Below are 19074 nucleotides of genomic sequence, written 5' to 3' on the forward strand. Positions count from 1 at the left end.
ATTCATCTGGACTTGAAAGTTCACATAACAATGTTAAAATATGAGTTCTGTATCCCAGGCAACACCTTTCACTCAGCTAGCACTGTTTTCTTTGGAACATGCCAAGTGCCATATTTGCCTACAACATAACTGTAATTCTATTACTTCTACTTTTAAAGTAGCATACTGATTATATAGCACATTAGGGTGACCTAAGGTCATGGCAAGGTGCTAAATAAATACAATTTCACTAACAGAATTTTCTAAAGTTATATGCATTAATGTTCAACTTTGTAATGGGAAATAATAGATCTACTCTGTGAGATAATAACACTAGCAGAATACCAGCTATTGATGGAACTACAGATCAATCCACCAAGATTCACGCTTCTGGCATCAATTACTTTCAGAGTTTAACCTCAATTGTAAAAAGGAAAAAAGACGATCCTTTAAAAAATACATCCAAATGCCAAGGTGCATTGATAAAAGTTAAACAAGTAGTCCTACCTCAAAAACAAGAAACACTGGTGCTTCACAGCACAAGGATCTGAATAAATTATCATACAAAACTATAGAACCAAAGCATCAATAGCTAAGATATACAGACGCGTCAACTAAGTTTTGTGAAAAGATTGTGCTTAAAAATCTGGCATCAAGAATTGCTTATTTCATGACAGCAATTGGCACAATCAGTGGGAGCATTCAGAATGGGAGAAGGCGGAGTGCAACTGATAGGAGGGAGATAGCAGGAGATACAGCACTGGACCTAGAGTCAGTGAGGCAATCAAAGAATGTGGAGGAAGAAAGGACTGATTTATAGTTTCTTTTCCATTGATTGGCAATGTGACAGAATCCTATTACAGGCAATAGGTCAGAATGGATACAACAATTGCTGATAAGGATATAAACTCATTCAGAGGGCAAGAATGGCAAGGTCCATACAGCCCAACAGCTTGCCTCATTCCTGGGTTCACGATCAAGCTCTCGGCAGCAATTTGCATCTCCCCCTTCAGTGCCAAACTCTTGTAGAATGGGATTAAATAAATATACTATTACTGATCAATTAAGGAGCACTATATGCAGTTTGTAGTCTTATTTCAAGGACGAGGAACGTATGTACCATCAAAAACCTGATAAGAATACACTTCATATTGCACATCTCAAAGACACTGTCTGGTCCGCAGCTACTGTGGTACAGGTACGGACAACAATGATAAAGGATCTCACTTTCTTTATCTCCCGACACCCCCCCCCCCCCCCCCCACAATGTCCAAACTGAATGATGTGCTGGTAACGTAGCCTTATCAGGTTCTCACAGAAAATGAACAAAGCCACTCGTTCTAATTAGGCTCCATCCATTTGAACAGTTGGAACTTTCCTCGTGGAATCTTGGGATAATGAAAGTCTAAATATTTGGCAAACATGTCATTCCTTTCATTCACAAGTATCTTTGAAGCCACTGGCCTTTCCTCCAAGTGTGCATAATGTGTTTGCTATGCACAAGACTCAAAGTTAAAACAAATCTGAGTAACTAAATCAAGCAACTTTTCCATGCTGTACACTCTTTCTCCAGAGGGGTTATAAAAAAGATGTGTAAAATTTTGCCTGCTACAGCCGTGCATTTTATTCGGTCAAGACTGAGGTTTACAATACTCACTTTGAGTTTCAGTTTGTGATTCTCAGTTTTGTGCATCCTTGAATGATTGATCAGATTTGTCCATCAGCTGCTCGGAACACTAAAGCAAATGGTCAACCGAACATAATGCATGAAATGCAAGGCTGGATCCAAAATGCGATGATATGCACCTGGAGCTTCACACATTGGAGCTAAGGGAGACGTACTCAGCTGACTTCCAGAAATGTCCAGGGTGAGAGAGCCGACGGTTTCGCTTGGGCAGCTTCTCGAGCAGCTCCATGATCTTCGAGAAACTAGGCCGCTCCTCCTGCTCGTAGGCCCAGCAGAAAAGCAAGATGTCCTAAAATCAATTGGAAACAGATACACTTTGGCTGAAAGGATATCACAATAAGTGGGTTTTTAAATGCTCACCAAATCAATGAACACAGGATAATTTATAAAGAAGTACTGTAGTTGAATTGGCCAGAGATGAGAAACCCAAAGGATTTATATTCTGGATATGCATGAGGTAGAAAATGATTTATCATCAATATAAGAGCAGAATCAATGCAATAAATGTCACTAATCAACTGGCTTTTAAGTAACATTGAAAACAAAATTAGTTAAAATGTTAGAAAATTAATATCAATAATTGGAACCATTTAATTAATTGCAACAAAACATTTGTAAGCTTGGTGCTGTGTATCCTTACTCTGATGTGTCTCTTTATTGCTTATAAATGTTGCATGGTGAAAGTACAGTGTCCCATAAGAATTGGTTGAGTAAGATCATAGGTACTGGTCCCAAGATTAGACCTAGCAAGACAGCTGAGAAATTATGAGAAGCTGCTCGTTTCAAGTAACTTTTGTTTTTTTTTTCATTTGAAATTTATTTTTTTATTGAAGTTCATCATCAAACAAACATTTCCATAAGATGTATTTCAGACATTGTACATGAATTCATGTCCTGGTAACGAGAAAAAAGAGTTTGATACAGCCACCATTTCTTTCAAAATGATACAGCAGAAGAACAGCTAATGCATATTGATTAAAATAATATCGTGGGCTCATCATAAGCAACATTTGTGTGTGACTTGTTATGGAAGGGGCTTAAAGTGAGGGATCAAACCAGTTTGGACTCTTGGGTTCTAATTCCACCAATACTGATTATATTTTGCAAATTAAAGTGTTTTTTTCCCTTCAATCTCTAATGTTGATGTCGTTCAAAGATGCAATGTTACACAGCCATTGTGAATTTAATTTTATTAACTTGAAAGGCCTTTGAATGGTTTTGAATATCAGAAACACACACACACACACACACACACACACACACACACACACACACACACACACACACACACACACACACACACACACACACACACACACACACACACACACACACACACACACACACACACACACACTTGATAGTGCAAGCTTGCAAGCTACACCTGGGAATGGAGAACTCTTAAGTTTTTCTCAGTGTGCGAACAGGGCTCATTCTGACCCCATTAATGTCAGAATTACTTCATGGAAACATGGCTAAATGGCCTGAACTGTCTCTGTACCAATAGTAAATATGAACTTTCTCAGAAACTCTGTTACCAGCAGGAGTAGCTGCCTGGTGACCTCAAATTTTGCACTGAAAGAGAACCTAAAATGTAATACCATTCTGGGGTTGTTCAATACACGATTGGGATTGGATCTTAATTCAGAAAAGAAATACTGGAAACACTTAACAGCTCAGCCTGCATCTGTAGAGGAAGTACAATCCACAATCTATATCCACAGTCACCAGTCACCATAAATGAACCCGATATACAGATTCTGTGGTAACTAGAACAAAGCATGAGGCATTGCTCTTTCTGCGTCTCACAACGTCATTCAACTCCACCTGGGGCAAAGCAGCTTGGCCACTACCCTATCTGTCATTCCAAACATTCGCCTTATCTACCATTAGTTAACTTGCATTAAACGCTTGCTGGAATAAGAAGCCACAGAAAAAGACCAATAGATTTTAGAGTAACATACACAAAATGCTGGAGGAGCTCAGCAAGTCAGGCAGCATCTATGGAGAGGAATAAATAGCAGACATTTCAGGTTGAGGAGTCCTTGATGAATGGTTTTGGCACAAAACGTTGGTTCTTTATTCCTCTCCATAGATGCTGCTTGACCTGCTGAGTTCCTCCGTGTGTGTGTGTGTGTGTGTGTTTGTTTTTTTTTGTTTTGTTCTGGATTTCCAGCATCTGCAGAATCTCTTGTGTTTATGATCCAGTATGTTCTAGATCCAATTAGCACTTTTCAAAAAGAACCTGAAAGCAACTGGATATTCCACACTTGTAAAACCCCACATCTTAGTGTAATAATTGATTGCTGTCAGATTATAAAGGAACATTACCTAAATAAGAGAAAGCAATCAGCATGATGTACAGTAGATTAACATTATTGAATAAGTTTAATAAATAACAGTTGTTTGGCCTTTACTTACCGCTATCTCCTTTCCTACACCAATTTGACTTAGATTAGGCTTCATTCCTCGCCCAGCTTGCCATATTATCGCATCTGTGGGCTGATTCTTGAAAGGCCACTCACGTGTGTGCAACTCATACCATATGGTTCTGTCATAAAATTTGAAATAATTAGTTCAACATATTGTTCTCTTAGAAAGTATATATAATTGCACAGGCTTAAACAGTAAACTCTGCACAAAGACATTTCATAACAATGGCTTTATTGTACTGCATGTATTCACACTGCAGAAAATGGTAGTCATATTTCTGCTTGAAACTATACAGTAGGTTGCCACAGTACTAATAGACTAAATCAAAGCTCTTGCGTACTAAGTCAGTGGCAGCAGATAAAACTTCCTTAGCTGTGTAATACAAGACCTACAAAATTTTTAAATAAAATATATTTTGTTATTTTCCTTTGTCAGAATCTAAATGAATAGGAATGAATTACAATTCAATCATTTCTATTCCAATGGCATCTGAATACTACACACACTATGCTGTTAAATTTTAGTGTGCTAGAACTGGTGGTTATTTCCTTGGTTCTTAAAATCTAACCAAGGAGGTTCTAACTTTGCCAATATATTTCTGGTGAATAAAACTAGATTTAAACTGAAATTCAACATATAACAACATTAATAAAAGAAAATCATGAGACTATAAGACAGGAGCAGAATTAGACTATTTGGTCTTTCAAGTTTGCTCCACCATTTCATCATAGCTGATCCATTTTCCTCTTAGCCACAGTCTCTTGCCTTCTCCCCGTATCCCTCATGCCCTGACCAATCAAGAGTCTATCAACCTCTGCCTTAAATATAGACGAAGACCACAGCTGCCCATGGCAAAACATCCTAAAGATTCACCGCTCTCTGGCTAAAGAAATTCTTCATCATCTAAAATGACGCCCCTCTATTCTGAGGCTGTCCCCTCTGGTCTTAGACTCTCTCACCATAGGAAGCATTCTCTCCTCATCCAGTCTACCAAGGTCTTTCACCATTTGATAAGCTTCAATTAGGTTACCTCTCATTCTTCTGAATTCTAGTGAATACAGGCCCAGATCTATCAAACACTCTTCATACGACAAGCTGTTCAATCCTGGAATCATTTTCGTGAACCTCCTTTGAACCCTCTCCGGTTTCAGCATATCCTTTCTAAAGTAAGGGGCCCAAAACTGCTCACAATACTCCAGGTGAGGCCTCACCAGTGCTTTATAAATCTCAACATTACATCCTTGCTTTTTATATTCTAGCCCTCTTGAAATGAATGCTAACTTTTCATTTGCCTTCCTTACCACCGACTCAACCTGCAAATTAACTTTTAGGGAATCCTGCACAAGGACTCCCAAGTCCCTTTGCACCAGTTTTTTTGCATTTTCTCTCCATTTAGAAAATAATCTACCCTTTCATTTCATCTAACAAAGTGCATGACCATACACTTCCTGACACTGTATTCCATCTGACACTTCTTTACCCATTCTCCTAATCTTTCTAAGTCCTTCTGTAGCCTCTCTACTTCCTCAAAACTACCTGCCCTTCCAGCTATCTTCATATCATTTGCAAAATTTGCAACAAACCCATCAATTCTGTCATCCAAATCATTGACATATAAAGTAAAAAGAAGCGGTCCAACACAGACCCCTGTGGAACATGAATTAATGCATTTATAATCCCCCTACCAGGCTCGTATACTAGCTCGGCTCGTTAGTTAACTCTGCGATCAGCCACGTGACTCAGTGGTGAGAAGGCCACCTTTCATAAACAATATACATCCGGGGTCAGTATGATTTATGGCTCAACTAAACAGGAACACTGTGATGTTCCATTTAAAGAAACATCAATTTGGGCAAATGCTATGCAAATTCTTCCCATACACAATTAACTGCCGGCACAAAATAACAGATCATACACCACATAGAATTATAAAGGAAGTATATTTACTAATTTTAGCTTTATAGAAGTTATTAAAAGAAAGAAAAGAAAGAAGGAAAAAAGGGCCTATTACAATTAGACCAGTCTGATTGAGTACATGATCATTGCAGCTTGTCTCCTTCAAAGCTGGGTATAACCATTACTCGCAGCGTCAAACCCAAAGCACCCACCACAGTCTGAACTTCCCTCAAAGTCCAGCTCGAACAAACTGGCTTTCTCTCAGTAGTATTGGCCCTTCCTCCTTGGAGCCATTCATCTGAAGAAAGCACTTCATGCAACAGGGACTTACCTTCCATTGCAACTCTGCAGCATCTTCTCTTCTGTCCCACTCCGCAGCACCCAACAAAAGAGCCCAAATCGGACTACTGCCCATCACAAAACTCTCTCCGCCCTGCTCTCTCTAGATCTTTCTCCAGATCCCCCCATCCTGAATGGCTGACACAACATTCCTAAACTGAACAGCAGGGCTTCTTATCTTTAGCTGAAACCAAAATAATTCTACCAGCAGGACACACTGCTTTTGCAGAAAACTGCTAAAATGAAATATCTGCAGCATAGCAGTAGAAATTTTAACAGTCAAATTATGGAACCTGCACTCCATACTTATTTGGTACAATGAATTACATTGGTAGGTTTATCAGTATATCCTCTTGATTAGATTGCTAAAGGCAAAACAACTTGTTTTAAGGAGTACTAACTCTATTTTCATCTTTCAGCCAGCTTTTATGAAGCGTGTGCTTTTGAAAGAAACTGACTACTATCAAAACATCGGTTTGTGCATTTCTGTTCAGGAAGATAACACCTGAATTTTTACACACATCCATGGCAGTCATATCCAGAGTCACATGTGGTATGCTACCAGTCCTGCTAGATGCTACATCATATCTGACTCCATTTTTAATCAGTATATTCTTTCCAACTTGCAATATTTGTTTTAAGGTGGTAGGGTGCAGATAGCTACACAAAATCCACAATTGTTGAAGATAAGGTGTGTTTCACTTTAATATATTAACTGCAAACTCACCAAAACATTAATTATTACTCCTACCATCCAAGTTGTTAAAAGTAATCTGTCATAAAAATAGTTATGTTCCATATTGCAGTCTTGGGTTTGGTTTGCTCTCCATTTGATTTTATATTTTTTAAATATATAATGTAAGGAAAATTCAATGGGCTGATGAAAAAGCTTGTATTTGTTGCTGTAATATTGAGCAGTCAGTGGTGAGAAATAAGATGAAAATTCTCTTTAATTTATTTTTATCTTATGTGGAATAAAATGATTATTATCATTTACAAATAAAAATGTAAAAGAAAAACATACAACATTGAGCAAGTACCCCAAAAGGATAAAATAGGAGTCTTCCATGAAAATCAGAAAATAGTCTACAGATGTTGAAAATCTAAAATAAAATCAAAAAATGCTTTTAATACTCAGCAGGGCAGGCAGTAGCTGTAAAAAGTGAAAGAAGATAAAAATGTCACTTAAAAACATGATGAGAAGAAACAGACAGTGAATAGAAGAAACTCAGTGTGGATGCATTAGACAAAGGGTCTTCAACTTGAAATGTTTCCTTGTCATGCTGCTTGACTTTCTGAGTGTTTTAAGTATTTTCTGCTTTTGTTCTTCCTGTCCACGGAGGAAAATTATGTTAAATGGAAATTACAATCTTGTAGCTTTTTCACTGAGCACCTGACTTCTGGGCTAGATTTAAACTTGGATAATGTTCGATATTCACTCTCATATCCTAACGCAATGCTTCGTCACACTTATTGATTTTCAAACCAGACATCACAATGACCATCTAATGAACTTGCACTAAACTAACCCAAATGCAAATACATCCGATTGCTTGGAGAATGGGAGTTTGTCTTCATCTGTAGATGGGGAGAGTTGTTGAATAATTTCAGGAGCCAGATGACATAGCCAACCATTAGGAATCCTCATTTCACTTTCTCTCCTGAAGAACAAAATACATGGAAAAAAATAATTTAATTTGAAGTAAAGAAAAAGAAACATCATGTTGAATTTTACTCCCACACTTTGTATTTACTACTTTATTCAAATAAAATAACTGTTCATGTTACAAGAAGCATGAAATGGTTGTGATGGTTCTAACATCAACTAAATTTCTATTGAAACATTAATGTTCTACGTATAGTTAAATATATATCTTGTTAATGCTCAATTTTGAAACTGTATGTAGAAATTAAATTAACAGAAACCACAAATAGACATATCTGCAGGTGCAAGAAAATCTAGTTATTCCTGAATGTTGAACTATGATCTGTTATTTTTGGATCATCAATTGGCATTGGTGGTTCTAAATTGAATGCACTGGCGTTCTTCATGAATAGTCTTATGGTTAATCAGCACTACAGTTTTCATTATGCAAGTGGGTTTATGTACATTTGTCTTCTGTGGAATAAAATGCCCATTATCATTTACATAGATTTTTAAAATCAAAAGAAAAACATACAACATTGAGCAAGTATCCCGAAGGAGTCTTTGCTGAAAACCAGAAAATAATCTAATTCAATAAGTTCGGTGTGGATTCATTGGACGAAAAGTCTTCAGTCAATATGAAAGTCTAAATATACTTGCTCAATATGAAAACCTACATATGAAGTCTTGAAGTTAAGATTTGAACATAAGAACAAAAGCATTTTTTCTTCCTTCATTGATATTGATCTGAAAATAAAATATTTTCTATTTTGCAGAAAATAGAAAGGAATACTAAATGGAAAGAAACTGCTAACTGAGTTTTTATTCATATATTCTGATATCCCCTCATGGGACTCCATATTGAATATTGTGAATGCTATTGTGAAGAATCTTTATAATGCAAAATGTTAAGTGAAGTAGAAGGGAAAATTACAGTTGCTGTTTGATTATGGAACACAAATGCAACTTTTCCAACATACATGAGTCTCATCAACAGAGATGTCCTTTATGTCAAAGGTATCAACATTATCCAAAGATGTACAATTTGTATCGCTGCCATGATGCTGGCTACACAATAAGTTGTACTACTAGCCATGTTGCTCATAAAAACTAATAATGGTTTTCCAAATGTTAACACCCTGCCGAACAAAATAAAATCATAAACACGAGAAAGTCTCCAGATGCTGGAAATCCAAAGCAACACACACAAAATGCTGGAGGAACTCAGCAGGTCAAGCAGCATCCATGGAAATGAATAAACAGTTGACGTTTTGGGCCGAGACCCTTCTTTAAGATTAAGAAGGAAGGAGGAAGACGGCACAATACAAGGGTGGGGGAGGGAAAGAAGGGTAGGTGGAAGGTGATAGGTGAAGCCAGGGTAGGGGGGGAAAGCCAAGGGCTGGAAAAAAAGGAACCTGATAGGAGAAGAGAGTGGACCATAGGAGAAAGGGAAGGAGGGGGGGACCCAGGAGGAAGTGATAGATAGGTGAGAAGAGGTAAAGAGTTCAGAGTGGGGAATAGAGGAAGGGGGGAGGAATTTTCTGACTGTAAGGAGAAAAAGATATTTGTGCCATCAGGTTGGAGGCTACCAAGATGGAATATAAGCTGTTGCTCCTCCATCCTAAGGGTGACCTTGTCTTGACACAAAAGGAGGCCATGGACTGACATGTCAGAATGAGAATGGGAATTGGAATTAAAATGCTTGGCTATTTGATTGCATACTTCAGATAGTTAGTAGAAGATGTATTGTACCAAACATATCAAGAAATAGTCATTAAGTAGAATAATTTAATAGAAGTTGGGTTAGCATTAGTGCTCTGATCATTTTTCTTTAGTTCTATTGTGTATTTAAAATGGCTGATGCATTGAGTAAAGAGCAAAGAGCAAAGATGCCTATTTGGAGTTTGGCATATTTAGAATCATATGTAAGGAAGTACATTCAAAGGTGTCTGATTTTAGTTAACTTGTCTTTAGGTATTTACAATTTTGTATAGCAAGCTATTGAAAGTATGAGCTGACACTGTTGCAACAAGAATAAGTGTGCATTTTAGACCTGAGTAAATAAGGCAATCATCTATCATCTCCTTAACCTATCAGGCCGAATGATTATGGAATTAGTAGTATTTATATCATCAAGGAAATGTACATTAGAGGAGCAGCAGAGGAGGGGGTAAATTTAATGTCAATCTTGGTACAGAAAGAGTTCGAAGAAATTTGGCATGTCAACAAATACACTCAAAAACTTCTATAGTTGTACTGTGGAGAGCAATCTGACAGGCCACATCACTGTCTGGTATGGAGGGGCTACTGCACAAGACCGAAGGAAGCTGCAGAAGGTTGTAACTCTAGTCAGCTCCATCTTGGGCACTAGCCTACAAAGTACCCAGGACATCTTTAGGGAGCGATGTCTCAGAAGGGCAGCGTCCATTATTAAAGACCTCCAGCAACCAGTGAATGCCCTTTTCTCACTGTTACCATCAGGTAGGAGGTACAGAAGCCTGAAGGCAAACACTCAGCCATTCAGCAACAGTTTCTTCCCCTCTGCCATCCAATTCCTAAATGGACATTGAAGCTTTGGACACTACCTCACTTTTTTACAGTATTTCTGTTTTTGCACATTTTAAAAAATGTATTCAATATATGTAATTGATTTATTTGTTTATTTATTATTATGTTTTATTTTATTTATTATTATTTTTCTCTCTCTCTCTGCTAAGTTATGTATTGCATTGAACTGCTGCTGCTAAGTTAACAAATTTCACATCACATGCCAGTGATAATAAACCTGATTCTGATTCTGAATTAAGAGAAAGAAGGAAAAGTTAGTTTAAAATTAAAGGAAAAAGCATCAAAAAGGTAAAGCATAATAAATGAAGATTTTAAGAATCCTTTAAAGTCCCTAACTATTAATCTTGAATGGATGAAAGAATAATATTGTAATAATTGCAATGCCAGAGAGGTTGACTGTCAGTAAATAATAATTAGCATGTTGTTATACAGAGAGATAGACAGTCTGTGGCAAGTTTAATTCACACTTACTGTGCAGGGACAACAATTTCATGCCATTCAATACAGTTTTTAAAGATGATGCAGAAAGTAAGTAACATTTTTGCAAAGTTAACGGTGAAACATACCCAATTTTTGAAAAATTGAGTTTATCCTTTTGATTTATTTCTCCAACCAGTTGGAATTGCTTTTGTACTTAAAGAATCAGGAATATTGTTAACCTTAGCATTACTTTGATTGTAAAATCTCTTTTTTTCAAAAATGCTATGGGCAATAGTACGTATTTATAACATCATTGCAGAATATACTGCGCTATTTATGAATTTAAAATTCCAATGAGAATTATGTTTACACACTTGTTAACAGTCATGTGATTAAATAACTCACTGATTTCAGTCAGTTATATGCTTGCCGTCATATATGCTCCCAGAAGTTATAGGTACTAAGACTAGCGTCTCAAGATCAGTGGCTGATTTGATCTGCTGGAGTTGCATTCTCCAATATGAGGTTATAAAAAAGTATAAATAGTGAATGCTGAAATGGTACAGCAGTTTGAAATCACATTTTTCTTTTTTTAATCAAGTCATATTGTAGTACAATGAAAAAGCAAAATAAATTAATATATTGGATAGGATTCTTCATAGGAATTCGTCTCCATCTTTTTGGCATATAACACAGTTAAGTCAAGATACTAATCGGATGATGGTAATGACATTATGTCTAATTAAAATCTGAAGCTCGTCAAAGCAATGATCAGTGAAGGAATCACATTCAGACAAATGGATAAAAATGATTTTCATACCATGCTTACCCTTATTCTACTTCACTGCTGGAGATAATAAAGGAACCTCAATTTATCCCTTAAAATGCCGTTTCCAAATAAAAATGGGACAACGGAACTCTTTGAGCCAAGGTTAAATAAGTAGACTTTTGTGAAGCTCTATATAATTCCAAGTTTATGTTTTATCCAAAATATAGTTCTATAAGTCTCAGCAATAATTAGTATTTTTTATTCTTCAAAATAATCTACTGAACGTTGAATATGGTGAGAGTGAAATTACAACATTGTTACTGAAATGGAGGGCTTTTGTTGCATTCATGCCAAGTTTTACTGTTATTCCATCAGAATATGTCAAAAATACTTATTAACTCAACCATCCCATGATAATGGATGTTACATAGCTGTTTCTTTGATCATCAAAATGTTTCTGCAGATAGTAGAAAATGCAGATAAATTTAAATATAGCATTTTCAAAATCTTCCAAAGAGCATCCATAAATTTCAGTTACAAAATTTATCAACCAATGCATCACATATATTGTTTTTTTAAATTACTCAGTTTCCCTGCATGGCAATATTCTAATAGTTCAAAATTTATGTTGCCTAATATCCCAGAACCTGCAGAAAGCAGACCCCCCCCCCCCCCCATCGCCCTATCCTAGGTACAGTATGTATTTAACCGCATTATCTTGAAGGGGCTCTGAGCAAGATGTTTGGCAAGGCCGTGCATTTGTAAATAATCATTTAGGTGTTTGGGTGGGGCGGAGGATGGAAATAGAACACAGAACTATTGACCCACATAGTGCTAAAACGTATCTCTGACTGATGACTAACTAACATGCTTTGTTTTAGCTCCTGTCAAATGTTATGAATGCTTATGTCTTCTTCTTACATTCAGAAAAATTCAAATTAATCAGTAATTTCTGGAGACATTGAAATTATTAAAATATATTTAAAAACTAAAGATCTAAAAAAAAAACTAAACCAAAGCACAAAAATACATAATTATGGTCACTGCATACCAAATTTCATGCAAGCTCTCCTGTTGAAAAGACCATGTCCTTGCTAAAACAATCTACTCTGAGAGTCAGTTTGGATTTAGAGCGGGCAGCTTCCCATTTGGACATGTTGTTCACACAATGTTTGCTGTAAGAAAAAAAAACTGGGCACAACAGCGACCTCTTTATTTATCATTTATTAAGTTACAATGGCACCTGCAAGATCCTGCTGAACACTGCAGACAGCCTCCTAGTCAAGCAAACAAAAGAAAACAAGGGCAGTATAACAAAGGAACATCATCAGAGTTAAGCTTTGATGATACTTTGAAGCAGTATTTCATCCTGGCATCAAATTATTTCTGTACCTTTTTCTTCTCAATTAGCTTCTCAAAATGCTCAGACTGGGATACTAAGATAGCAGCCTGTCCAACATTAGACAGTGTTAGAGGAAAGGGCATGTCTCAACATCATTAAATAGATTTGCTCTTTGGAGATAGCAGCTAATGAAATGCAAATCAGAGAACACTTGAACAATACAGTACAGGCCCTTCGGTGCTCAATGTTGTAACAACCTTTTAACCACCTCTAAGATCAATCTAATTAATACCTCCCATGTAGCTCTCCATTTTCACTCTCATTCATGTGCCTGAGTCTCTTAAATGTCCTTAACTTATCTGCCTTTACCATTACCCCCGACAGTGCAGTTGATGCACCCAATACTCTCTGTTTTAAAAACTTACCTCTGACATGAACCTGCTTGCTATACTTTCCTCCAAATTCCTCAAAAATTATGCCCTCTTGTATTACCCATTCCTGCCCTGGAAAAGAATGCACTAGCTGTCCACTCTGCTTATGCTTCTTATCATCCTTTATACCTCTATCAAATCACCTCTTACCCTCCTTTGCTTCAAAGATAAAAGCTCCAGCTTACTCAGCCTTTCCTCATAAGACATGCTCTCTAATCCAGGCAGCATCCTAGTACATCTCCCCCGCGCCCACTCTAAAGCTTCTATCTCCTTGATGACACACACAAAATGCTGGTGGAACACAGCAGGCCAGGCAGCATCTATAGGGAGAAGCGCTGTTGACGTTTCGGGCCAAGACCCTTCGTCAGGACTAACTGAAAGGAAAGATAGTAAGAGATTTGAAAATAGGAGGGGGAGAGGAAAACATGAAATTATAGGAGAAGACTGGAGGGGGTGGGGTGAAGCTGAGAGCCAGACAGGTGATTGGCAAAAGGGATACAGAGCTGGAGAAGGGAAAGGATCATGGGACGGGAGGCCTACGGAGAAAGAAAGGGGGAGGGGAGCACCAGAGGGAGATGGAGAACAGGCAGAGTGATGGGCAGAGAGAGAAAAATAAACTAAATATATCAGGGATGGGGTAAGAAGGGGAGGGGCATTAACGGAAGTTAGAGAAGTCAATGTTCATGCCATCAGGTTGGAGGCTACCCAGGCGGTATATAAGGTGTTGTTCCTCCAACCTGAGTGTGGCTTCATCTTGACAATAGAGGAGGCCATGGATAGACATATCAGAATGGGAATGGGACATGGAATTAAAATGTGTGGCCACTGGGAGATCCTGCTTTCTCTGGCGGACCGAGAGTAGGTGTTCAGTGAAATGGTCTCCCAGTCTGCGTCGGGTCTCACCAATATATAAAAGGCCACACCGGGAGCACCGGACGCAGTATACCACACCAGCCGACTCACAGGTGAAGGGCCGCCTCACCTGGAAGGACTGTCTGGGGCCCTGAATGGTGGTGAGGGAGGAAGTGTAAGGGCAGGTGTAACACTTGTTCTGCTTGCAAGGATAAGTGCCAGGAGGGCGATCAGTGGGAAGGGATGTGGGGGACGAGTGGACAAGGGAGTCGCGTAGGGAGCGATCCCTGCAGAAAGCAGAAAGAGGGAGGGAGGGAAAGATGTGCTTGGTAGTGGGATCATGTTGGAGGTGGCGGAAGTTACGGAGAATTATACGTTGGATCCGGAGGCTGGTGAGGTGGTAGGTGAGGACAAGGGGAACCCTATCTCGAGTGGGGTGGTGGGCGGATGGGGTGAGGGTAGATGTGCGGGAAATGGGAGAGATGCGTTTGAGAGCAGAGCTGATGGTGGAAGAAGGGAAGCTCCTTTGTTTAAAAAAAGAAGACATCTCCTTCATCCTGGAATGAAAAGCCTCAACACCTTATACACTGGCTGGGTAGCCTCCAACCTGATGGCATGAACATTGACTTCTCTAACTTCTGTTAATGCCCCTCTCCTTCTTACCCCATCCCTGATATATTTAGTTTATTTTTCTCTCTCTGCCCATCACTCTGCCTGTTCTCCATCTCCCTCTGGTGCTCCCCTCCCCCTTTCTTTCTCCGTAGGCCTCCCGTCCCATGATCCTTTCCCTTCTCCAGCCCTGTATCCCTTTTGCCAATCACCTTTCTGGCTCTCAGCTTCACCCCACCCCCTCTGGTCTTCTCCTATCATTTCGCGTTTCCCCTCCCCCTCCTACTTTCAAATCTCTTACTATCTTTCCTTTCACTTAGTCCTGACGAAGGGTCTCGGCCCGAAACGTCGACAGCACTTCTCCCTATAGATGCTGCCTGGCCTGCTGCGTTCCACCAGCATTTTGTGTGTGTTGCTTGAACTTCCAGCATCCGCAGATTTCCTCATATCTCCTTGATGAATAGATGCTCTGATTTATGCACCGAATTCAGCAAGGTAATTAGTACCAGGAAACCTGTTACAATATTATGGAATACCAACATCCCACCAAAAATCTAAGTCAATGACAACATAATCTTGCTTTTACCAATTCTAGTTTTGTTCTCTTTTATGATTTAAATCCTACTTTGTTGACCACCTATTCAATGCTAATGTGGTCTTATGTGACCTTCTCCTGTAAATGTCCCTGAAAATATCTACTACACCAAAAGTGATATAAAAATGCAAGCTGTGTATGAGCTCAACTCTTCTTGACTCAAAAGTAGTAGTGCTGCCCCCATTTAGCTGACACTCAGTTCCAAAATAACCTTTCTTCTTCCTCTTACAGAAACGTCTGCACGATGCTAAGCTAGGGCACATAATCAGTGATGTTACCTGGGGTCGTCAGGTGTTTCGGGTCTTTCAACATCATACATCATTGCCCAGGCGACCTGACCGGGATTGATCAGACCCTGGCCTGTGCCCTAGCAGCAACCCAGGGCTCTGTCCTCTTTATCCAGAGCCATCTTGATGTTTTATCTGCTGCATCTATGGTGGTAGAAATGGCTCTCCTTCCTCTCCCTCCTGTGATTCCAGTGCAGTGTATACTTTGCAGAGCGACTGGCCTGCAAAGCCACGACACCAGACCTCCACGGGCCAACACTTTGATCTCCAGCCTCTTCTTTGGCAGTTGTTCTTCAGATCTTCATACTTGGCTCTTTTCCGCTCATAGGCCTCCTCCATGCGATCTTCCCACGGCACGGTAAGCTCAAGCATAAGAACGTGCTTCGATGAGTCAGACCACAACACAATGTCGGGCTGCAACGTAATCTCTGTGATGAGGGGCAGATGTTTTCCCAGGTCGGCTTTCAGCTTCCAGTCCTGCGCAGTGAAGAGTAACCTGGTTGCTTTCTGGTTCTGTTGGTTTCCCCCCCCTTTGACAAAGCAGACGGTATTCTTGACCGGACTTGTTTTCTGGCAGATGTTAAGGGTGCTGCGGATTGTCTCAGCAATTCTCTGGAGGACCTGGACATGCCGCCACTGATAACGGCCATCGGCAAGAGCTCTGGGGCAGCAGCTCAGAATATATATTTGTCAGCAACACACACAAAATGCTGGAGGAACTCAGCAGGCCAGGCAGCATCTATGGAAAAGAGAACAGTCGATGTTTCGGGTTGAGACCCTTCATCACGACTGGAAAAAAAGAAATGAGGAACCAAAGTGGAAGGAGGGGAAGGAGAACCACCAGGTGATAGGTGAAACTGGGAGAGGGGAGGGGTGAAGTAAAGAACTGGGATACAGGGCTGGAGAAGGAGGAATCTGGTAGGAGAGGACAGAAGCCATGGAAGAAAGAAAAGGGGGAGCACGAGAGGGAGGATATAAATAGGCAGATAAGGAGATAAGGTGAGAGAGGGAAATGGGAATCGGGAATAGTGAAGGGGGGTGGGAGGGCATTATCGTTAGTCAGAGAAATCAATGTTAGCTTTTGTTTACAAAACACAACAGTTGCATGTTATTCACACAAAAAGCTGGAGGGGCTCAGCAAGCCAGGCAGCAACTATGGAAAAGAGTACAGTCGACGTTTCAGGCTGAGACCCTTTGGCAGGACTGAAGAAAAAAAGGCTGAGGAGTAGATTTAAAAGATAGGGGGAGGGGAGGGAGAAACACAAGGTGATGGGTGAAACCGGGAGGGGGAGGGATGAAGTAAAGAGCTGGGAAGTTGATTGCTGAAAGAGATACAGGGCTGGAGAAGGGGGGGTCTGAAAGAAGAGGACAGATTGCCATGGAAGAACGAAAAGAGGGGAGGAGCCCCACAGAGAGGGGATGGATGGGCAAGGAGATAAGGTGAGAGAGGGAATAGGGGATGGGGAATGGTGAAGGAGAGTGGGGGGGGGGCATTACTTGAAGTTCAAGAAATCCATGTTAATGCCATTAGGTTGGAGGCTACCCAAATGGAACATAAGGTGTTGTTTCTCCACCCTAAGTGTGGCCACACCCTGAATGTGAGGGAGGAGGTGTAGGGGCAGGTGTTGGGGTAGCACTTGTCTGCTTGCAAGGATAAGTGCCAGGAGGGAGCTCAGTGGGGAGGGACAAACGGACAAGGGATTCGCAAAGGGAGTGATCCCTGTGAAAAGCAGAAAGTGGGCCCCACACAGTCCTTCCAAGTGAGGTGACACTTCACCAGTGAGCCTGTTGAGTTCATATACTGTGTCTGATGCTCCTAGCGTGGCCTCCTGTATATTGGTGAGACCCAACATCGACTGGGAGGCCGCTTTGCCAAGCACCTATGCTCCATCCACCAGAAAAAGTGGGATCTCCCAGTGGCCACCCATTCTCATTCCACTTCCCATTCCCATTCTGATACGTCTGTCCATGACCTCCTCCAGCTCTGGCAGGGTTTGCAGGACATCACCTTCTATAAAGCAAGACCCAATAGCATGAATGGCAGGGTGCTTCACTACCAGATGAGCTCAATGCCTTCAATGTCTGCTTTGAAAGAGAAAATATAACCACAGCTGTGAAGATCCCTGCAGCAACTGGTGACCTGTGATCTCTGTCTTGGAGGGCAATGTCAGGCTGTCTTTCAGGAGGATGGACCCTCACAAGGCAGAAGGCTTCAATGGAGTACCTGGTAAGGCTCTGAAAACTTGTGCCAACCAACTGGCAGGAGTATTCATGGACATTTTCAACCTCACTGCTACAGTCAGAAGCTCCCACATGCTTCAAAAAGGCAACAATAATACCAGAGCCTAAGAAGAGTAGAGTGAGCTGCCTTAATAACTATCACCCAGTAGCATTCACATCGATGGTGATGAAATGCTTTGAGAGGTTGGTCATGACTAGATTGAACTCCTGCCTCAGCAAGGACCTGGACCCACTGCAATTTGCCTGTCGCCACAATAGGTCAATGGAAGATACAATCCCAATGGCTCTTTACATGGTCTTAGGTCACCTGGATAATAAAAACACCCATGTCAGGATGCTGTTGGTTGACTCAGTGACTCAGTGTTTAACACCATCATTTCCACAGTCCTGATCGATAAGTTGCAGAACCTTGGCCTCTGTACCTCTCTGCAATTGGATCCTCGACTTCCTACTCAGGTAACCACAACCTGTGCAGATTGGTGATAATATTTCCTTCTCACTGACAATCGACACTGGCACAGCTCGGGGGGGTGTGCTTAGCCCACTGCTCTACTCCCTCCATAACCATGATTGCGTGGCTCGGTATAGCTCAAATACCATCTAATATTTGCTGATGATAGAACCATCGTTGGTAGAATCTCAGATGGAGATGAGAGGGCATAGAGGAGTGAGATACACCAGCTAGTTGAGTGGTATCACAGCAACAACCTTGCACTCAATGTCGGTAAGACGAAAGAGCTGATTGTAGGCTTCAGGAAGGGTAAGATGACGGAACATGAACCAATCCTCATAGAGGGAACAGAAGTGGAGAGAGTGAACATTTTCAAATTCCTGGGTGTCAAGGTCTCTGAGGATCTAACCTGGTCCCAAAATAGCGATCCAGCTATAAAGAAAGCAATACAGTGGCTATATTTCATTTGGAGTTTGACGAGATTTGGTTTGTCACCTAAAAACACTCGAAAACTTCTATAGATGTACCAT

The 19074-nt window shown here is 40.3% G+C and overlaps 1 protein-coding gene across 1 annotated transcript in view; it reads right to left on the reverse strand.

The window, feature by feature from the left end:
• Positions 1-1272: 1272 nt before the first annotated feature.
• The window catches only part of ksr2 (kinase suppressor of ras 2), a 358563-nt gene continuing 340761 nt past the window's right edge, over positions 1273-19074 (reverse strand). The window contains exons 18-20 of the mRNA XM_073065461.1: positions 7864-7995; positions 4088-4217; positions 1273-1955 (exon numbers count right to left, since the gene is read on the reverse strand). Of these exons, the coding sequence (XP_072921562.1) occupies positions 1794-1955; positions 4088-4217; positions 7864-7995 (424 nt within the window). The 3' untranslated portion in view covers positions 1273-1793. The remainder of the gene's footprint in view (positions 1956-4087; positions 4218-7863; positions 7996-19074) is intronic.

Source organism: Hemitrygon akajei, chromosome 14 (assembly GCF_048418815.1).
Source record: "Hemitrygon akajei chromosome 14, sHemAka1.3, whole genome shotgun sequence".
Classification (NCBI taxonomy): domain Eukaryota; kingdom Metazoa; phylum Chordata; class Chondrichthyes; order Myliobatiformes; family Dasyatidae; genus Hemitrygon; species Hemitrygon akajei.